General features: G+C 40.7%; 1 protein-coding gene across 1 annotated transcript in view; it reads right to left on the minus strand.

Annotated features, from left to right (window-relative positions):
* Window positions 1–23,836, minus strand: part of CELSR3 (cadherin EGF LAG seven-pass G-type receptor 3) — a gene marked incomplete at its 5' end in the record, with an annotated part of 105,128 nt that overhangs the window by 73,005 nt on the left and 8,287 nt on the right. The window contains one exon of the mRNA XM_083353345.1: window positions 107–739. Within this exon, the coding sequence (XP_083209471.1) occupies window positions 107–739 (633 nt within the window). The remainder of the gene's footprint in view (window positions 1–106; window positions 740–23,836) is intronic.

The following is a 23,836-nucleotide window of genomic DNA, read 5'->3' on the forward strand; positions in this document are numbered from 1 at the left end:
CAGTGGGTGAAGTCTCTCACACCCACATAGAGCCATGACATATGGAAGCATTTGAAAACACGGAGCCCATAGCCCGCCTCCAATCACAGCAGAATTAAGCCCTGACCTGTGAAGTGCTGGCGACAGATGCAGGTGTAACCTCCTTCCTTGCGCGTGCAGATTCCGCCATTGAGGCAGGGGTTGGAATAGCAGAGGTTAATCTCCATTTCACAGTAATCACCAGTGAAGCCTTGAGGGCAGCGGCAGCGCAAGCCTGTGATAGGGTGGATAGGTCGGAAGAGGGTGGACAGGGAGGCGATGAAAGGAAACGAGCTGTCGAACCTGAGCACTGAGATGCACTTCATATAGTTTTGGCAGGGCTCCCGAAGGCAAACATTGTCATCAAAGGGCAATACTTCCAGCATGGAGACTGAGGTTAGGGTCATGCGTTTCATGTACAGCTGTTCCTGAAGCTCTTCTGAACTAAAAAAGTGGCCGCTCCGGGGCGACATTGCCGAGAAACTGACATTCAGCACTTGTCCTCCAACATCTGTGTCATTCTGGATGTTGAAGATGAAGACATCCTCCTTGGGCGTGGCCAGCACAGTAGCCACGCCCTCTAGAAAGTTGGCGAGAAGAGGTGACAAGAAACGCTCCTCCCACATGTTCTCTAGGCGCACCGTGATACTGTTGGCTAACATGTCTTCTGTGATGATAATGACCCGCAGGACACATTGGGCTGTCACACTGTGGATCCCATCTGCAAAATGGAGAGGAGGGATCATAAAAATAGTGTTCTCAAAAATTTTATATTTTTATATTCCTATACAGGTAGTCCTCAATTTACAACAGTTCACTTAGTGACCATTTGAAGTTACAACGACATTTTAAAAAGTTACATATGACCATTTTTCACATTTAGGACCATTGCAGCATCCCCACGTTCATGTGATTTACATTCAAATGCTTGCCAACTGACTCACATTTATGACGGTTACAGTGTCCCGGGGTCATGTGATCACCTTTTGCAACCTTCTGACAAGCAAAATCAATGGGGAAACCAGATTCACTCAACAACCACATTGCTAATGTAACAACTGCAGTGATCCATTTAACAGATGTGGCAAGAAAAGTTGTAAAATGGGGCAAAACTCAACAAATTTCTCGCTCAGCAACAAATTTGGGGCTCAGTTGTGGTTGTAGGTTGAGGAGTACCTGTAATACATTTTAGTATACAAGAACATGAAACTATCATTTGTCATGCAAACAACTGAAACTTTTGTGTTAGTGTTCATGTGCTGAAACCAATCATATGGTGGGGAAAAAAATATTACGCTAACTCCAAGCTAGCCTCTTCCAGAGTGTAGAACAGGGGTCTTCAAACTTGGCCCTTTTATGACTTGTGGACTTCAACTCCCAGAATTCCTCAGCCAGGCACACTGGCTGAGGAATTCTGGGAATTGAAGTCCACAAGTCATAAAAGGGCCAAGTTTGAAGACCCCTGGTGTAGAACATTACTCAAACTCAACCATTTCAAAATTTTGGTACTTTTCTGATTGGTGATTATTGGAACTGTAAATGACTGATCAGGGCAGCTACCAGGTTGGAGAATTCTGGCATATGCTTGCATAGACAAGTTCAGCCAACGCATGCAATGATATGGACTTTATGGATAAAATGGTCAGGCTTTATAGTGTTGCAAAGTTGCTGCCCTAGGATAACTTCAATCTGACCTAAGGTTAAGGTTATCACACTACACTATTTCAAGGTCTTTGAACAAAAGACTGTTTTGAAGACTGGCTTACTATGGAGAGATACATATTCAGGGTGAATTGGCCACATCAAACTGAGCGGAAACTGTGATATGAAATTTCTTTAAAATGGGATCCTCACTGACGACCTTCTAAAGTCATTAGCCACTGTGCTAATATAGCAATAATGAAGATAGGTTTTATATCACCTCAATATAATGGTTGAGTGGTGCTAAAAAAAATGTGATCGTGTCTAATGGAGAAATTGCCTGTGTATAGAAAAACTAGTCAAAGAGACACTGGTTGAAGAAAAGAAATAAAAATAAAAATAAAAATATACACAAAAAGGGAAAGTTCAGAATTCTGGTGAGTGTAAAATACCACTTTTTCTGATTAGAAGGATCGCAGAGAGGAAACATATCACAGAAAATGCTTCATCCTCTCAAAGGAAAAAAATAATAATAATCATGAAACAGAATGCATTCTTCTACATAACATTTTGTGTGGATTGATTTTCCTAAATTTCAGAGCCCAGTATTATGTCCACTATAAATTGTTGGTGTTAAAACCCTTTTATGGTGCTGAAATTACAACCCTATCATCAAATGGGGAGGTGTTTCTTAGGACATGCCCCCCCCATCAAAATCTACAATTACCAGATCAGTGAATTGTTCGCTTTATGTAAGGTAAGCTATTTTCAATGATTTTTTTTTCTGCCCACCCACGGACAGGACTGTTGGTTCCAAGTGTCTACTTTCCTTCCAAAATACAACTCAATGACAATCTAGTATATAAGAGAACAGAACAGAAACAGTGAATTCCCAGACATAGACTAAAGGTTGTTGTCACCTATATAAGCAAAGAGCATTGGAATGAAGGATGGACAGGAGAAAAGAGTGTAAATTATTAGCAATTAATTTTACAGTGACCAAACTGTCAACCCAAAATAAACTGACCCTGGCTTGCTGGTCAGCGGCTAAGGGCAAATTCTACAAAAATTCAGTTACAAAAGTTTGTGATCCTTCAAGTAATTTAAATCCTAAGACATTTTTCATCTGTACCATTTTTCGTGGCTGGGATATATTTTATTGATTCTCAGCAAAGGGCTGGGGAAATTTACAGCACTATATAAATGTTTTACAGCAACCCTGCAGGAATTTGCCATTCACCACTGAACTGAGTGCTCCATCTTCAGACATAGTAACTTGTATGCAGTTTGTCATTTTGTCTTATATAGAGAATGGTTCTTCTCCTAATCGTATTTTCCTGCCTAAGGATTGCTGGTTGGAAATTATATTTGGGGAGGGGACATAGAGTGTGCCAGGAGAGGAAGAGCATAAGAAGTCACACTATTTACTTCAACACAGGCATTCCTAGATTTATAAATTAATATGCACTTTGGATACATTAATTCAAAAGTTATATATTGATTACATTTCAAACTAATGTAAAATGCAAATAATCAGCTAGATGGTTTAGTTCGGCAATCTCCAAATTAAGAGCCTATGTGATATACAGTAGTAGTAAAGCTAGCTAATGTATTAGATTAGGATCAAAGGAATGCATTTTCAATAACTGGTAGATAACGTTATCTCTGGTAATTAGTCATGGTAGATAATTACCCATGCCCAATTAGTTATTCCTTTGAGATGTATGATTTGAAATATTCAGGAACCTCACCCAACCATTTTTCGCAATCCTTCTCTAGTTTTATTATTTTTCTGAATGTACATTGATGTAAACTGATTCCTGTTGTTAACCACCAGGTCTGTTGTCAAAATAAAAAATGGAAAAACTAAAGTATATTTTTTCTTTGACTCAAAAGTGCTTAAAGATGTGGAAAATAGGCTTTGATAAAAAATAAACAAAACAGCAAGAGCTTAAACATTTAATTAAAGATTGTTTTATTTAAACATGTTTTCTGCCAGATTAACTTTGGGTAGAAATATTTAATAGAGGTGTTCAAAACATTTGCAGTTTTTCCATAAAAGCACACCTGTTTGTATATGTATGCAGGTGTGTGTGTGTGTGTGTGCAGGTGCACGTACACACACATATCCATATTGATATCTATATTGAAATTAATGTATTGTTGCCCATAAGCTCCACATGGCGACATTGGATTTGCTTAGCAGGTAAACAAATGAAAGGGAATAAGAATAGTAAACTGCAGCTGCACAGTGAATATGTGCATTGGAGATTGCTTCTATGCCATTTCTTTTGGGACCTTTACTAGCTTGCCTTCTTCAAGGAAGACCATGGAGTTGCGGGCTCTGCCTACTAGCCTATGCAACAGTTTATATAGCCGGGCTCATCAACACAATTATTTAGGAATCCTCCTAAGGTATGAGCCTTGGACTATCTCCGGGGTACCACTGGGTAGAGCTGGAAAAAAACTCTTTTTCTAAAACTTATGCAGAGTTTAGTGCTGGCCCCAAACATGTCATTGCTTGAGGTGGAGAAACAAGCTGGACATCTCCCTTAGCTTTTGGCAATGGAGTCACTTTTTTCAATGCTAGTGATGGGAGCACAGCTTTCACTGCCTCTGAAAAATGATAGGCTACGTAGGCGGTGCAAATTGTGTCAGATGGAACTGTCAGCTGGCGTCACCCATACCTTGCTTCTCTCTACCTGCATCTGCTGCTGAAATAGGGCAAGTATAAAGATAAGGCTAGTTCCTGGAGCAACCTTGGACCAGAGAGAAGGCTGGTAGTATAACTGGAACATTGGTTTTACTTGGTCTGAAACAACTTCTGATGTTCTTCCTTTTGAGTGGCTATGTGCACAGACGCATTGTGACTCTTTCTTTGCTGGGTCCCTCTCAAAGCTTTCTCTCTATGGCCATAACAATACCTGACATCAGTCACTGTGTGTGTGTGGGAAATAGGATGGGGGTGGAAATCCAGCTCCAGGATTGACATGTTTGTGATGGAACAGTCCCTCTCTGGGAAAGAGGTCTTGGAAGAGAAGATGTCAGTCTTCAGACCATATATATATTTACCTTCTTTATACTGTTAGTTAGACATATTCCTTTATTTTTTCCTCCAGCTGAGAAATGGAAAGATGTAGGTATTTATTATCAAACTGCTTTCAGCACTTTGGAATACCCAACTGGCACAAACGCTGCATTATCAGGGCTCTGCAATCCTACATACCAACAGCAAACTTACATTTCTTAAGTTGTGGTTTTTATGTAGCTAAAATGATGGTGTACAAGAGGGAGACATCTATAGGATTCAGAGATGGAAGGAAGGAAGGAAGGAAGGAAGGAAGGAAGGAAGGAAGGAAGGAAGGAAGGAAGGAAGGAAGGAAGGAAGGAAAGTCTGAAAAGCAGAGAGGAGAGAAATTCACTGAAGACCTGATCTATCAGATCTTGATTAACAATGAAAAGGGGGGAAAGGGGGGGATTGAAGAGAGAGGACAGAATCTGCTAAATAGACCCAAAGAGGAGAATATTCATTAGAAAGCCTTGCTCCAAAATAATGCACGGTAGATGTTAAGTCCAACATGTATGGGTAGCCCTCAACTTACAACCTTTCATTTAGTGACCATTTGAAGTTACAACAGCGCTGAAAAAAGTGACTTATAACCATTTTTTCACACTTACGACTGTTGTAGTCTCCCCAAGGTCACATGATCCAAACTCAGACCCTGGGCAACGTGCTCCTACTTATGACTGTTGCAGTGGCCCAGGGTCACCTGATCATCCTCTGCGACCTTCTGACAAGCAAATTGGATTCACTTTACAAAAGTGTCACTAACTTAACAACTGCCATGATTCACTTAACAACTGTGGCAAGAAAGGTCATAAAATGGGGCAAAACTCACATAGCAACTGTCTTGCTTACCAACAGAAGTATTGGGCTCAATTGTGACCATAAGTCAAGGACTACCTGTATAGGTATCGTCGACTGATTATAACTGAGCCTGAAATTACAATCATAAATCATGTTGGTCATTAAGTGGGTCATCACATGAATGTGCCCGATTTTATGATTTTTTCTGCAACAGTTGCTAAGCAAACATGTTGTCTGTTAAGCAAATGTGGTGGTTGTTAAGTGAACATCATTGCTGTTAAATTGAACCCATTGTTCACAATGGGCATTTTTTGCCAGAAACTGGAAGTAAATGCTGGTTTCTGACAAAAAAATGGTACAAATTGATGTCACATGACCACAGGATCCTGGAAAACAGCCATAAATGCAATCTGGTTGTGGAGCATCTGAACTGGGATCATGTGACCATGAGGGGCAGCCACTGAAACCTCAAAATTGGGTTGTAAGTACCTTTTTTATTTGTTGTAACTTTGAATGGTTGCTAATTGACTAGTCATAACTCAAGCACTACCTGTAGTTGTAAACTGGGTAGGTTAAAGCCACCTTCAGCGTAAGGTAATCTCACTTTGGCTAATGATATTTAAGGGCTGTTAGTCTGCCATAAAAAATTCTCATTAACATATCTATCTGTGTAAAATATCTAACGGGGATTAACAGTGGAATCCCTCTTAAAATATATATTAATCTTGCTGTAATATTCATTTTAATAACATTCATCTTACCCCAGAGGCTTAACAGAAATTTCAATCATCACGTTATTTCTACTGAAATTGCATCTACACACTTAACCCGTTTAATTCAACATATGGTGATATATTTCAGGAAAGATATAAAGCCAAGTATTTTACCGAATCTGTACAATTGTAAATCCTAATCTCTTGCAGTAAGGGGTAGACTGAAAATAAAGCACATAATTAGAATTTCATAAAAGTAAAGAATTAAGGCAACAATGAAAATAAATTCAAGGCAGGCAGCAGGGGAGAATGACCAACAAGACAAATGTGATTTTTATGCACACACTCTGAAGCAAATGAGGTTCTCAATAATTGTAACAAATGAAGAATCAGAATAACATACAAACAAACTTGCATCTCCTTAAACCGTGATTGATAAACTGCAAAAAAGCAGTGTGAAATTTTAAAGCATTTCTCTGATTAATTCCTAAAAAACGGCAATAGCTCAAGTCAACTAGCCTGGTTCTTACTCTGGGCAAGGCATAACTAACAATGCATCCTTTGCAGGCAGAGTTTTGTAGGCCTGGGGCAGAATGGACATGCCTATATAAATAGACAGGCAACAAAATGATCTATCATTAGTGGATATTTGAGTAGCTACCTTTCATCCTATGATGAGATTTGCTGTTATTTTAGCTCGTCGCATGCTACATTTTATTATGTAACATGTAGTATTGTAATTATTTTCTGCTTTGCATCCATATCCACATGGAAATTTGTTTCATTGTTTAGTAATGGATTTCCTCCATTTTGGTGAAGAATTTATGGCCATCTGAGAAAATCATGTGAGAGAATGAATGGATAGGAAGACCAGAATCTAAGGGTTTGGGTGTGCAGTATTCTTGCCTTGATTCTAACAGTCTCTGAATATCAAGCAAAACATTCTCTGCACTGCACAGCTGGAAAAGGCCCAAAGAAATTTTTCAAGTTTAATAAACATTTATGTTGAAATTAGTGTATCTAAGAATGAGTAATCAAAATGGGGTGGTTTTTTTTACACCTAAAACCTTCTAAAGCACATTGTTTTCAATCTACTTCTGCCTCTATCGGCCTCCTCTCTTCTGTCACCTTCCTGTCCTAAATTTTAGTTTATAAGATCTTAGGCAAGAATTTACAATCTTATTCTACGTTATACATTAAGGGCTAAATGAGCAACCATGAATGAAATGAATATGTTAATGCCTTGCTTCAACATGCAACATCGACATGCTCAATGTGTAGAACATCAACCAGAGCCAGTATGATCTAGTCTTTAGATGTTGGTCTAGGGCCTGGGCACTCAGGTTCAAAACCTTTCAGACACAGAAGCTCATTGGCGACTTTGGGCTAGTCACTCTCTCTCAGCCTAACCTATCTTTCAGGCTAGTTGTGGTAAGAAAACATTGGAGGAGGGAATGTTAGATATGCCATCTGGAACTCCTGGGAAAAAAGTAAGGTATGAATCCAACAAGCAAATAAATAAATGATTGTGATTAATAATCAAATGGGAATGGAAAGAATGGATGGTAGATATTGCCCACACTTTCTTTCTTTTTTTTTTTACAAAACAATGCTTCTGTGTACATTTGATTCTAACATACTAGGATGACCAGTGGGACTTCAAGGCATTTTTGGCAAGTTCATGGACAAGTCCATGCACTTTTCTTTGTCAACCATTTCGGAATATTTTCTTCCTAAAGCTGAGAGAGAGAGTCACCCAGCTGGCTTCACGCTGAAGGTTGGACAGGAAAGTCTGGAAAAGGTTCAAACTAAACACTGCAAAGTAATATTTATTTAGTGTGGGATTCAGAAACCAGTCATCACAGGGTGTCCAAAATGTCTGTCTGCCTATGCAGAGTTTATTACTTTTATACAGTTTTAACAAGCAGCAAAGAGCACACAGCAACAGTATTGTTATTGGTATATTCCCTTGTCAATCTTTAAGAACATCCCAGCTAGGGTAGAGTCTCACATATCTTGATGGTTCCTGGCAGTCCTTGGTAGAGCTACCTGGAGTGAGCTCATAGACATGAGGTAAACAAGATACTGAGGCATGGCAGTTTGCTGCACACGGCCCCTTAACCTTGACCCCCATCTCTACAATTTAGGAAATCATAACAGTGTATGTGCATTAGCTATGCTCTCCTTGTGTTTTAGAGATGAAACTTAGCAATGAAATATACCTTAAAAACTTAGCAATGAAATATAGCTTAAGATGACATCCTGGGTTCTGTCACCTATCTTTGTTTTCACAAAAGATTTGTGACTGGAAAAACCCTAGGGTTATGAGAGCAGAAGAAGGAATATATTCAGGGCAGCACAGCAGGTGAATCCCTTTAGTCCTCAGGCTGACCTTGTCTGAGCTCAGGTTGTAATCATGGTTAAGCCTAGTTAGTACATGGATAAATGACCTCTAGGGAACACTACAGCTAGGGGGACACTAAAGCAAATACTTCTGCCCTGGTTCTAAGAAAATCGCACAGACATATTCATAAAATCTCCAGAAGAAAAAGACCAAATGTGGAGGAGTCTTTACTTCAAATACGGGAGCTGCAGAATGACAAGGAACAATAAAGAATTTCTCAAACCTAAACTTTGAGGCAAAACACACAATTGTGTCCATTGGGATGAATGCTTTGTTGGTCACCTTGGACAGCTCCCTTTGGATCTGACTGGAGTTGCAAGAGAGGTTCCTCTGGACAAATTCAAAATACTTTTTCCCACAGCAATGTGTGCAAGGGCCCAAAGAACTCTCACACACTGTCCCCATGGTTTCAGAACAATCTTTTTAAAGCACCCTCTCCAAACTGGAGATGCGCTAACATTGGTTCTCACAACTTGACAGTCAGCCATCTGAAGATTACGGCTGGCAATAGAGACTCTTCAAAGAACGTCAGGTGAAAGAAGATGGTTTCTGATTAAGATTCTGTGATTCTGTTGTAGTCTGTGGTGGCCTTCAAATCAATGGAAGTTGTGAGAACTACTGTAACAAATTTGGCCCAAGACATGATGTAAGCCGCTCTCTACTACAGTATATTGAAGGATCTAGTGCAGACAGAAACAGCATATAATGATTACTTTGGGGCAAGGCAAGCCTAATAAGCAAGGTTGCCCCCCTTTCAAGTTCTGACAGGAAATGGTCTCTTTAGAAAAAGCTCCTTCTAAAAGAGAGAGGGAGAGGAAAGAAAAGAAACACTGACCCCATAACAGCCATGTCTTGCTGCGGAACATCCTTATATTATTATTATTATTATTATTATTATTATTATTATTATTATTATTATTATTATTATTATTATTATTATTATTATTATTATTATTATTATTAATTTTATTTGTATACCACCCTTCTCCCGAAGGACTCAGGGTGGTGAACAGGGCAGTATATGTTAAAAGACAAAATACAAAAATTAAAAGAGATTAAACAAAATGCCCACAATTCTTACAATAAGTTAAAACACATTAATAAAACCCAACCCCATCCCATCAGGCCAGGCCAGCTTCTGACTTAGATCTGATTGTCTCTTTTTCTCTTTGCAACTGCTGGGCCAGACACCACCAGCTCTTTGAATTTCTCCAGTAGTTTACAGAACAGAAGGATTTAATGATTGCTGCTGTTTCCCCCCCCCACCCCCCTCTGTTGCTACAGTTGTTTCTGTTTGATTTTTGTTTGTCCTTTAAAGACGAATATTTCAACCCTGCAAATATCCCTGGTGGTGACACCAGGGACACTGGAACTCAGGAGATAAGACTGGGGAGGGAGGAGAAGCAGAGAGAAAACAGAAGTAAGGACCAGTGTAATGAAACAAGAGCTAATCCCTTTAGTAGCAGGCTGGGCTGATGTGTGGAAACTCAGAGCATCAAGGACTCCACATTTCAACCCTGAGCTACAGATATTCTCTTCTATAGGCTGGTGTGCTTTGCTCTTTTCCATATTCCTCTTGGTTTCATGCCAAGGATTGAGTGATCTTTCTGGCTCAGGGACAAAGCTGGAATGTCCATATGTTTGGACCCAGAAATGGAATCAGCTATTATTCGCTCCTGATTTGTGCCTGGATTTGCCTGAATTTGATTCCAAAACCGCCAATTTTCAACCAGAGGCCCCGTGCAGTGGTGGGATTCAGCCAGTTTGCACCAGTTCGCCAGAACCGGTAGCTAATTTTTTGTTGCCCAGGCCCAGAATGGACTTCTGGAAGTGGCATCCACACAGAGAACCGGTTGTTCACGTATTTGAATCCCACCACTGGCCCCGTGGTAGAACATTTTAAAAACAGATTGAAGAATTTTTGAGCATACTCTTTAAATACACAGAGGGAGAAGGATTTTCTAATTAAAAATCAGCATTTTGTACATTTTAGATCACTGCTGTTTATTACGTTATTACCTCTTCTTTTTTGCAGCTATGGAGTAAAGTCCTATACATTGCTTGAAATGTGGGGAGTTTCCCAGGTCTGAAGCAAATGCTTTGGTAGGTGTTTGGCATGCCAGTTGCATTATTTCTTTTGTGTGAATTGCAGGACATTGGACCTTTAAATGCAACTGAATTATAACCTTTCACAGCCTCCACCAACATAACTAATAGGGAAAAAGGCTAGGACATGGGTTTTGATTGTATAGGGAGGGCCACATATTTTTTTGTACATGATAAAAGATAGTGTTCAGTACCAGAAGATTCACCACCACCATAATAAGGGCTCTATTACTACCAAGAGAACTTCTCAACTTGAATTTTATAACATGTGCTTCACTGAAGGCACTTTTGGGACTTTGACCTTAACAATATTTCAAAATGGAAGGAGCTGTGGTTAGAATGCAATATTGCAGGATAACTCTGCCCACTGCCAGAAGTTTGATTCTCACCAGCTCAAGGTTGACTCAGCCTTCCATCCTTCCGAGACCAGTAAAATGGGGACCCATATTGTTGGGGGCAATAGCCTGACTCTGTAAACCGCTTGGAGAGGGTTGTAAAGCACTGTGAAGGGGTATATATGTCTAAGTGATATTACTATTGCTAAAATTTTCAGATGACTCAGAACATGACAGCTGTTATTTAGGATCAACCTTATGGAAACTCTCCTAAAGTCTAGTTAGCTTTTAGGTTAAATTCAAAATTTCAAACTATAAATTCAATACAATACCATTATGCTTCACCAGAATTGAAGTGATTCAATTGCTAGAATGCTTGGTTTCTGTATCTTAAAAGGGAAGGGAATTGCCTTGTCATTCTTAGGCAACCAAATGACTTGACTTAGGTCATCACAAGCATGGGGACAGGGTTATAAGTGCTGCCCTCCATCTGTGGCGAACAAAGCCTTTTAAAAGAGAACATCTGATGTGGTAGGGAATTCAGGGCCAATGTCTCTTGCTTGCTGATTCTTTCTGAACCATCCATGACTAGTTCCTATCCTTTAAAAGTGCAAAGTCCAATCCCTCAGAGCAAGTCAATAGCAAGAGTTGTTGGAAACACATTTTCACTGTCAGGACATTTCAACAAGCCAACAATTCACTGTCTTATTTCATCTGTGCTTTTGATTAATCTGTTTCTTTATTGCTAGTCTATTTGATTGCTGTTTGTTGATAAAAAAAACAATTTCCCAAAAATATTATTAAGTGTAAATGCTGTACCTGAATTGCTTTTTTTGGTTTTAGAGTCTGTTCAAACTAGGAGGCTCCAAAAAAAAAATCAAACCAGGGTTTCTAACATTTTAGAGAAAAGAAGCTGTGAGATCCTGGCATTTAAGGTATAAAAAGTAACATAATTTATACTTATAATTGGCTAAAAGTAAGACAATTGGTAGATATACTGTAAATAAATGAAACTTGGAAAGCACCCAGACAAAGAAGAAAAAAAAGCACCTCAAGATTCAGAAGAAATTTTGATCCATCCAGATTTGAACTTTGGGCCCTGATACTGAAATTACTCACTATGAGAGAATGAACTGAAAGAGTGAGAGTTGTTTCAATTGATATTAGATCTACTATAATTGAGCTGCAAAAATCCGGTAGATCATTGTTGGCAGCAAAGCATTACGATTTCCTGTTCAGCTGCTGCCCATGAGCTGAAAGTGGAGGAAATTCTGTAACTCTGCTGTCCCATGTCTGTTGTAATCTGACAGCTGCTGTAAACCTCAGCAGGGGTAAAGAAGTGGTTAAAATGATCCATCCCAATGATCCAATGGTGTGTAATGAATCCAGTTTTCTAAATGCACTTGGGGAATTTTCTATCTTATCAGCTGACAGTACACTGCTAAAGCCTTGGCAATCTGCCGAGGAGGCCTGGGCAGTTGACATTATTGGTCCTCAGTGCCTCCTTTCCTCTTTAAAGAGCTCAGTTGCACAATGGTGTATCAAGGAGCTACAAGAGATGAGGCACATTAAGTAAAAGGCTAGCATAGAAAGGGAGGAACTCTTATGATGGATTGAACGTGGAATGGGCCCCTCTTAGCATCCTACACTGTCGTGGTAGGTGTAGAGAAAAGGGATACTTCTCTGCCTTCACTGTGTCAGCACAGAATAGGCTGCCAATACTTTTTTATTATGTGCAGTATCTCTTCCATCAAGATGCTGGAGGAGGGAGCCGGAACAGTTGGAAGCTCACTGTGAACAATTTATATCAATCAATCAGATTCAGCTTAATCTAGACTCCAGCGTTGGGTCAGGTCACAGGAAAATAACCTTGGCAGCTGCTTGTCAGGTTCATCTTAATTCTTTTCAGTTTGTAGATCTTATGGATGGAGATGGGGTACATGGAGAGAATGAAGGGCCATCATTTGCCTGCTCAGGCTTTACCCACCTGAGCTAATTTCTGGTACATTATTAAGGAAGGTGCTTGATATCTTCTTGAATGCAGGATGTGGCCCTGCATACCTAAAGTTAGCAGCTAAAAGATATCTACTGAAAAGGCCTTCTCCTGACCCAAAATACATTGAGATGGGCAGTCATATAAGTAAATTAATAAATAAATCTGCTACTTTCTGTTGGGACATGCTCAAAAGGTGTCCAAGGCATCCACTGTTTTACATTTAGGTGGTTGACCTAATTTTAATTTTAATTTAATTTAATAATATTTGTATACCGCCCTTCTCCCTGAGGACTCAGGGCGGTTCACAGGGCAGAATAAAATACCAAATACAAATGTTAAAAAGAGATTGAATGATTGCCCATGTTAAAACAATTGGAATAGAATTCTAAAACACCAAGTTAAAATTAAGACACCAAAAATAAAAAAACCCCACCAATCCCCATCAGGCTAGGCCGGCTTGTACAAACAGAAACGTCTTGAGATCGCGACGAAAGGAGCGAAGATCGGGCGCCATCCGGAGCTCAACCGGCAGCTGATTCCACAGCTCCGGAGCGCCCACAGAGAAGGATCTCCCCCTGGGGGCCACCAATCGACATTCTCTGATCGGTGGCACCCTGAGGAGGCCCTCTCTGTGGGAACGCACAGGGCGCAGGGAGCTTGATGCCGGCAGCAGATGTTCCCTAAGGTACTCCGGCCCCATGCCATGAAGGGCTTTGAACACCGTTACCAGTACCTTGAATCTCACCCGGAAGACAACTGGCAACCAATGCAGCTCACGGAGCAGAGGTGTAACGTGGGAGTATCGGGAGACTCCCAACACAACTCTCGCGGCTGCATTCTGTACCAGTTGGAGCTTCCGGGTGGTCCTCAAGGGCAGCCCCATGTAGAGAGCGTTGCAGTAGTCCAGACGAGAGGACACGAGCGCATGAGTGACCGTGCACAAATCATCCCGGCTAAGATAGGGCCGCAACTGGCGCATCAGGCGAACCTGGGCGAAAGCCCCCCTAGTCACAGCTCCTACATGATCTTCCAAGGTGAGCCGTGAATCTAGGAGGACTCCCAAGTTGCGAGCCCTATCTACGGGGGGTAATAGTTCACCCCCCATAGCCAGAGGTGGAATATCCGAATAAACCCGGGATGAAGGTATGCAAAGCCACTCAGTCTTGTCGGGGTTGAGTTGAAGTCTGTTCCTCCCCATCCAGACCCGAACCGCCTCCAGGCACCGGGACATCACGTTGAGGGCATCACTGGGGTGGTTTGGGGTCGAAAAGAAAAGTTGGGTATCATCAGCATACTGATGATACCCAACTCCAAAGCCACGAATGATCTCACCCAGCGGTTTCATGTAGATGTTGAACAGGAGAGGCGAGAGGACCGACCCCTGAGGAACTCCACAAATGAGAGACCTCGCGGTCGACCTCTGCCCTCCTGCCAACACCGACTGCGAACGTCCCTGGAGATAGGAGGAGAACCACTGCAAAACTGTGCCTCCCACTCCCAATCCCCTGAGACGCCGCAGCAAGATACCATGGTCGATGGTATCGAAAGCCGCCGAGAGGTCTAATAGGACTAGAACAGAGGAATATCCCCTGTCCCGAGCCCTCCAGAGATCATTCACCAGCGCGACCAATGCCGTCTCCGTGCTGTGCCCGGGCCTGAAACCCGATTGGTACGGGTCTAGATAATCCGCTTCATCCAGGACCAGAGGGAGCTGATGCGCCACCACACTCTCAACAACCTTCGCAAGAAAGCGAAGGTTGGAGACAGGACGAAAGTTGTTCAATACAGCTGGGTCCTAGGGCGGGGGTCTTCAAATCCTCAGCATGCTGGCTGAGGAATTCTGGGAGTTGAAGTCCACAAGTCATAAAAGGGCCACGTTTGAACACCCCTGACCTATGGTATCCCTCAGGACACTGTCTTGTCATCTTCTATGTTGCTTAACATCTAAATCAGACATGTCAAACTCGTGATGTCACATGATGTCGCACAATGTATCGGAGCTTTTTTTTGCCATTGCTGGCAATGGGGTGGGCATGGCTTCCCGATGATGCGTCTGGCCTGCGGGCTGGCAGTTTGACACCCCTGATCTTAATGAACTTGCTGGGTATAGTTATTTGGAGTTTGTGAATGGTGCATTATCAGTATGCTGATGACAGCTGGTTCTATTACTCTCTACTTACTAACTTACTTACTAAGGAAGCAATCAGTACTCTTAAAAATAGCCTAACTTAATAATGTGCTAGATGAGCACATGAGCAAGATGAAATTAAATTCAGGCAAGATGGAGGTAAAGGAAAAGCTGGAATTTTGGAAGTGTGGTAAAGCTCATAGTGTATGAGTTGTACTTTCTCAGAAAGAACAGTTGTCCAGATCTGGAGTGTTTCTTGGTCCTGAGCTGTCACTAGGTTTGCATGTGGCTGATATGGCAAGCTACATAATTATAGTTACTGCAGGAATTGCAATGGTTATCCATGTTTTGGTTACAACACTTCCAGACTACTATAAAATACATTGCATGGGGCTTGAAATATGCCTGGAAATAGAAGTAGTCACTAAGTATGGTGGCCAGGCTGCTGACTGTGGAAATTATGGTGTCACAGATATTTATATTGACTACCAGTTGCCTTCTGGCCTCAATTTGAGGTATTGTTGACCTTTAAAGCCTCAGATGGCTTTGGCTTGATTATCTCTATGATCATGTTTTCTACTGTAAACTTGTTAGCTACCCACCTGTCAATAGAAGCAACGCTTCTATTGCCAGAAGCTCAAATCTCTTTTATACAGAACATGGTTTTCTGCTGTGTGACTCCCAGGCTTTAAAATGCACTCCCTAAGAAATACGTTTCCCGATATGGTAACAATACATATCTTTCACCAAACGTTTATTTTTTTAATGATTATTTTAACAATACTTTAATTCTGGTTTTATTTTAACCTGTATTAAATTTGTTCTAGTTTGCAATTTGCATTTTTATTATTGTATGAGCCAGCCTGAATGTTGCATTAAACAGAAAAGGTAGAGAAGAAACAATAAATCCTAAACGTTACATTCCATACTCAGTGCAGAGTTTGCTGAAAGTTTTGGTATTCTAGAAGTGTTTATATGTTGAAGGGGCTGAGGCCAGGGCGTGTGCGTGTGAGAGCGGGAGACTAGAGAACGAGACATGGTGGCAACAGTGAAAAAATGAAAGGCTATCTGATGTGACTGTTAGCTCTCCTCCCTCTAAGGAAGCAGGCTATAGTTTTTACCAGGGGTCTTCAAACTTGGCCCTTTTATGCTGGCTGAGGAATTCTGGGAGTTGAAGTCCACAAGTCATAAAAGGGCCAAGTTTGAAGCCACCTGGTTTTTACTGTTACATTCCCAGTTCTTCTCCCCCTGATTTCTGGTTGTTTCATCTATTTTTGATTAGTTATGCTAGCTGGGTTATATATTCCTGAACTATTACTGCTTTCTTTGGATAAGAAAGGAAAATGTGCTTAGAGTTTAGTTTAGTCTGCTGTCAACACTCCTTTTTTGTACTATATGATTACTTGGTCAGTCTGAATTCTAAACTTGGCTTTCTTGTTTCATAACTTTATTCAAGGAAATGGTTAAGAACCGAGCTATCAAAGATACCAATTGTCCTGTTCTCCACATTGAGTGAACTGTGTAAATGCACAATAAAAGGTTTGCCATTTTCTTTGACCTGTCATTAGAATGTGGCTATTAAAACAAAATTCTTAACTAGGTAGCAGGTTGACAGACAAAAGCTCTTGTTAACTTTAAATGGAGAAGATGAAATAGCACATTTGGGAAACTCTCTGCCCATACTAAGCACTGCAAAATAGTAATTAACCATTTTCAGCAAAAGGTAGCATCTGACTGGCCTCAGACTGTGAAGCTAAGCAGAGTTTGGTCTTAGTTTGATAGGTGTCAGCCAGGAAATATCAGAGCTGTAGGCTAGATAGTCAGTTTAAAAAAAAACACCATAAAAGACAGCAGCTGCAAATCTCTTCAGTATTATCAAAAAGCAGTGAGGTTAGCAAAAATGTTTAAAACATATCTAGCAACTGTTGGAAATGTAGACAAAAACCAGGCACTTATTACCATCTTTGGTGGACATGCCCCAAAGCCAAAAGGTTCTGGTCAAGAATACACATATGGTTAGAGAAAATTACTAAAAACCATATAGATTTTAAGCCAGAATTATTTTTGCTAGGCATAATTGTAGGAAACTATGAGAAAGCGTGTATATATCTAATTTTACATGTATTAACTGCAGTGAGAATTGTATTCGCTCAATATTGAAAAAATGAAGGTTTACCAATGAAGAGTTAATTAAAAAAAAATTTCGATTGTGCAGAAATGGATAGATTGACATTGAAAATGAAAGAGAAAGAAGATTCAGTATATTTTAGAACATGGGATACCTTTTATCAATGGCTAGAAAAACGAAGTAGAGAGAAAGGAATTTAACATGTATTAATAAATTAAATGTTGGAAACCCAGACAATATGTTGCTGATAAAATATTAAGCATTTGTGATTATAAAAATGTATATAAAAGCAGATATAAATATGCCCATGAAAAATTAGGCATTGAATTTGATTTGAAATACTAATTGCAATTATACCGAGAAGCACCATAGTCACTGTTTTTTTATTTAGGGCCTGATGATCAAGGAGCTATTTTAATTGGCTCCCTGGAATTCTTAGAAACATAAACCATAAAACAACCAAGACTGAAACTCTTGTGATCACCTTCCATGGGGTTCAAGGAACCCAGAATACTTTACAGGTTCAAGAGTTAAAGGAGCATATCAAATGGGAGTTCACAGTCTTAAGAAGAAATGCTGTTCTTGCCTCTGAGAGTTGCCCTTTAAGTGAATAGAATAGAATAGAATGGAATGGAATGGAATGGAATGGAATGGAATGGAATAGAATAGAATAGAATAGAATAGAATAGAATAGAATAGAATAGAATAGAATGGAATGGAATGGAATGGAATGGAATGGAATGGAATGGAATGGAATAGAATAGAATAGAATAGAATAGAATAGAATAGAATAGAATAGAATAGAATAGAATAGAATAGAATAGAATAGAATAGAATAGCTGGAAGGGACCGTGGAGGTTTTCTAGTCCAGCCCCCTGCTCAAGCAAGAGAACCTATACCATCTCAGACAAGTGACTGTCTAGTGATGGAGTGCCCACGACTTCTGGAGGCAAGCTGTTCCACTGGTTAACTGTCCTCACCATTAGGAAGTTTCTCCTTAATTTCAGGTGATTTGGATATTTAAAAGATCCCATACTTGTCTAGTCCTGATGAGGGCAAATGGCTCACACAAAGCCACCCAAGGCATTGCATTCGCTACTCTTTTCTTTCTTATATTAAAACGAATTCACAGTATAGAATAGATGGAGAAACTTTACCTAGAGCAGATGAAATGAGATATTTGGAGGTAATGTTTTCAAACATTAATTAAAAAGTGCTATCAGTTCTGAATATTTTGGGTTTTTTAAGAAGTCTCCTGGAAGTCTCCTAGTCAGCATTGGGCTTGCTGAGATCTACATAGGGTTTTTTGTTGTTGAAGCAAACACCTTGATGTTACTGCTGACTGAAGAACATTGGCTAATGAACCACAGAAAAGAGTACTGCTACTGCTGCAATTTCTTAAGCTGATTACAATGCAAAAGGCATATTTTTCCCTTAGAGATTTGTAATATCATACCAAATATGTCACTGCACGTTTTTTTTTGTTCGTCAGAAAGTTCATTTCTAACTGTACATTTCCCCTGCTCTCTGCACCTGTTGTGATAACTTATCTGGTAACCATAGTGAATCCCATATGACTAGCTATGTTATGGTTTCAGTCTGTTTAGTGCGCATGTCTAGAAAAGGTTCTCACAGAGTTTATCTCTATTGTTCTTTTCACTTTGCTGTTACTGTCTGTTACATTAGGATGTAGTCAGCTAGCTCTCTTTATAATATATATTTAGTTTTTATATTTATTGTAATTAAAGGTATTTAGTAAGATTATGCGTCGTGTTTTTATTGCCTTCCTGCATGCACATCATGCATTCTCTGAAGCACGGTCCTTCGCCCTCTACAAAGGTGATTTTTACCTTGTCAAAATAAACTATCCTATTAAAAATATCAAGTGACTAACGGTGACATTTGGCTGCAACTAGGGGTAGCAAAATGAGAAGATTTGTTTCATAGGGCACAATCCGCCAGAAAGTTTTCCCACTGAAATACACTAGTTGTGTTCAAGAGTCATTGTGTACTGGATTTGCAAACTATGGTTCTCTCTATGTTGGTGTCTGTTAAAATGGCTATCATTCTTCTGCCACCAGCTGAGTGAAGAATTAAAATGGTAAAGGAAAGGCTACGTTAGAGCAAGAGAAGTCTCAGACTGTCCCACCAATGGATTATTCCTTCCTACACCAACAGGGAAAACAAGCATTCACTGCTGGAAGAAGCCTAGTGAAGTTACATTTTATGTTGAATTAGCATAACTTTATTAGTGTATTTTTAAGAACTTGTACCCCTTAAAAGAAGATATCATAACCCAAAAGCTAATCTTTACCTAGGAGTGTTTTGTTCAGCAAAATCTCTCTGTCATTTAGCATTGGCCATTATATTCGGAGTTACCTTTTCTCCCCCTAGAATACTGCTTTTTAATAAAATTTCCTTATTGTTTCTTCCCTAATCAGACAAATTCATGAAGTGAACAAATGACCTCCAATAAGGAGGAAAAGGTTAATATGGAACAACCTGCATCACCTTGGCTGTAAACACTCTTATGAAATGGGGATAAATTTGCCACATATTTATACCTCAACCAGGTTCGCCTGGTGCGCCAGTTGCGGCCCTATCTAGACCGGGATACCTTGCGTACAGTCACTCATGCGCTCGTGACCTCTCGGTTAGACTACTGCAACGCTCTCTACATGGGGCTGCCCTTGAGGACCACTCGGAGGCTCCAACTGGTGCATTATGCAGCCGCGAGAGTTGTGTTGGGGGTCTCCCGATACTCCCATGTTACACCTCTGCTCCGTGAGCTGCATTGGCTTCCAGTTGCCTTCCGGGTGAGATTCAAGGTGCTGGTAATGACCTACAAAGCCCTACATGGCATGGGTCCGGAGTACCTTAGGGAGCACCTGCGGCCGGCATCAACTTCCCTCCGCCCAGTGCGCTCCCACAGAGAGGGCCTCCTCAGGGTGCCACCAGTCAGAGAATGCCGACTGGTGGCCCCCAGGGGGAGGGCGTTCTCTGTGGGTGCGTCTGATCTGTGGAACCGTTTACCAGTTGAGCTCCGGATGGCCCCCGACCTTCGCTCCGTCCGACATGATCTAAAAACCTATTTGTTTGAACAAGCCGGCCTGGTCTGATGGGTTTGGGTTTTAATTATTGTTTTTAAGTAATTTGTTTATTGTATTTGGGCACTATGGCTTAATCTGTTCTTAATTTTGGTATTTTGGTATTTTGGTATTTATTGTCCTGTTCACCGCCCTGAGTCCTTCAGGAGAAGGGCGGTATACAAATTAAATTAAATAAATAAAATAAAAATAAATTTCTTTGGAATTCAGGGACTGGAAAGTCCTCCTTAAGTCTGAAAACTAATGTGCCGTGAGAATTATACTTCTCTACCTAGATAACTGATTTGTATACCAGACCTATGAGAGAGAGGGGGGAGGGAGGGAGGGAGGGAGAGAACCTTTCCTTGAAAATGTTTTTTAGTATCTATGATATCATCTAAAATACTTGCAATGCAATCCAAGCAATAGCAATAGCTTTCAAGTAACTCGCAATCTGTTCTGTAAAAGGGCAACAGATGGTTCAGAGAACGGCCCTTCCCCCTCCCCACCTTTCAACCTACATTCAAAAGGCCCCACGTTGTCTGGAAGCATCAACCCTCCCCCGCCCCTGCCCCCCCGCCCCGCCAAGAGTAATTTTAATCAGCTACTCTGAATAAGTGCAGTGCCTGGCAATTGATGAAGAGGTAGAGCTGGTGAATATTCACGCTCTCTGGTAGCCTGGAGATTTCCTCACATGTAGCTTACGAGTGATAGCAGCAGTTGGTTTGGCACATAACGGTCAGCTTGCAACTAGCCTATCCCTCTTCCACTATGAATACATTAGCGTGACAAAACATTCTGAGGCTTGTGGGCTATCCAGTTTAGAGTGCTGGGCAAAAAAGTCTATTTTGTGGCTCTTTGACGGCGTTTCTGCCAGGAAGGAATCTCTTCTTGCAGAAATAACATTTTAATCACATAGTTCATATAGTGTAGGATCCACACAACCAGCTTATTCTCCACTCTGATATCTCCAGTCAACTCTTGTGTCACGAGAGTTAACTGGGTAGGATCAGATGTATACCCAACTACCATTTTTAGCTATTTTCATAATGTGTCTGCGGCAGCTATTTTTTTTAAAAAAATCCAATCCAATCATCAAGATGAACCTCTGGTCATTGATTAGGGTGAGCCACCTGGCACATACTTCTTTAATGCAAATGCAGGGAGTAGCATAGAGGTCTTTGGGGTGCCTTTTATCATTTTGCTTTAGCAAAGCAAGTTGGAAATGTATCGCCGTTCAGCATCCTGACCAAAACTGTTTGGGAAGAGGCACTTGGGATATGCATATCTATTGATTGACCTGGAGGGCGCATCCAGGCTCCTCCAGTTTCTGTCTCAAAATATACACACATAAAAAATAAGAAAGGTAGTTACCTGTCAGGAGGGGAACAGGGCCTCATATAATGCAGGCTTCTGGGTAGATGACAATATTGTACAGTGGGATTGCCAGATCTCACCCCTCTGTGGCACAATCCCTTGTAGTCAGAGAGGGGAGGAGCTAACTCATGAGTAACACAAACACACCTGACATTTAAGATGTAGAAAACCAGCTAAAGTTTATTCTTCCCAGATCCTTAAGATTCCAGGTCAGAGGTTAACAACAAAGCACTCTTTGGAATGCCAGTAATCCAAACCATGAATACATAAGAATTTTATTTTTAAAAAAAACACAACCTAAAATAGAACAGTCAGCATAATTTGAGGCTTGATATCCTACTTCACACCAGTAGACTCAATTCAGTTCAATTCTGGCAGAACAATTGATTGATGGAATAGCTTGCCTCCTGGAATTATTTGTGCTCCATCCCTGGACGTTTTCAAAAATAGATAGGGATTTGATCAGGATGGTATAAGGTCTCCTGCCTTAAGCATTGGGTTGGACTAGAAGACCTCTGAGGTTCCTTCCAGCCCTATAAATTCTATGTTTAACAGACACCCCAGCCTCAGCAAAACAGTGAATGCCTCCTTGTTGAAACTCTAACCCTGTTTTTCCCCACACAAGGAATCCCAGGACAGGAGCAGTTCTATTTTATAATATTGTACAGTAGTGCGTGATAAATGAACTAGGTCCCAACCAGCTAGTATAGCCAAGTGGGGAATCTGTTTATACAGGTTATGTTAAGGGAATTTCCAATGTTTCCTCTGCAGGTTTGTCTTTGTCATTATGCTCTGGTATTTGTCATCTTTACCCATTTTCTTCTCCAACCCCCACACCTGCTTTTTAGGTACAGCAGCCTTTTAGCTTAGCCAGACCTAAGTCCACTGGCACTTACAATCAGGACCTGTTGCCTTACTTACAGGGAGGCTGATGTTCTCCCATAACTTCTCTCTCCAATAACACGCCCTTGACAACTGATGAACCCTGGCTACATCTACACCTGTATTGTATTTATGCAGCACAAGTTCAGTCACACGCCAAGCCTTCCTAAGGCATTCAGAAATAATTGCAGAGAAAAGTTGACTAAATTTAATCCTGTATAAATACTTGTACTCATGAGTTCCTTTCTCTGTAGTTCACATGCAATAGCAATAGCACTTAGACTTATATGCTGCTTCACAGTCCTTTACAGCCCTCTCCAAGTGTTTTTACAGAGTCAGCCTATTGTCCCCCAAAAATCTGGGTCCTCGTTTTACTGATCTCGGAAGGATGGAAAAGCTGAGTCAACCCTGAGCCGATGAGACTCGAACTGCTGGCAGTGGGCAGTCAGCACAGTTAGCCTACAGTACTGCATTCTAACCACTGCACCACCAGGGCTCTTGCAACAGTCATTTGGGAAATTCTAGTTTTGGGTCACCGAAATTTCCGTATACTGAATCTGGTAAATTATAGTTCACCCAGGACCATCTACATAGAAGTTTATTTGTGTGTTTATGTAAATATAAATTTTGCATTGCAGAATATCCAATAGTTTTTAAGACATCAAAAATCTCTGCTGAGAAGATTTATCTGGGACTACAAGCGTGAGCCTTAGGGCATAGGCTCCTCAAGCAATTTTCTTAATTACTAGAGATATCTGCCAAAGCCAGGTGGATGCAAATGAAACAAGAGCTACTTCACATCTACTGTTGTAGCTGCATTAGTTAAACAGGAATTGGATTTGGCCCAAGAATCGGAACCAGCCTTCCAGCTTTACTTGACCCAGCTAGATAGATGACACCAAAAGCAGAGTGGAGCTTAATTGGTATCACTCTTTTGAAATAGATCGATATACATATTAGCTGCTAACCATGGTAATTCTAGTTGGGTACCGGGGTGAAATTGATGCCATATGTCCAAAGCACGCCCAGAGGCTAGAATTAATGAAGGGATTAAAAAAACCACCTACATTCTCATATCAGTATTGCCTTTTAAAGGAAAACAAAAATTTGACTGCATCCTGTTTTGCAAGCAAATGTATGTATTTCTGTTACAA

Source organism: Vipera ursinii (assembly GCF_947247035.1).
Source record: "Vipera ursinii genome assembly, chromosome: 2".
Taxonomy (NCBI): domain Eukaryota; kingdom Metazoa; phylum Chordata; class Lepidosauria; order Squamata; family Viperidae; genus Vipera; species Vipera ursinii.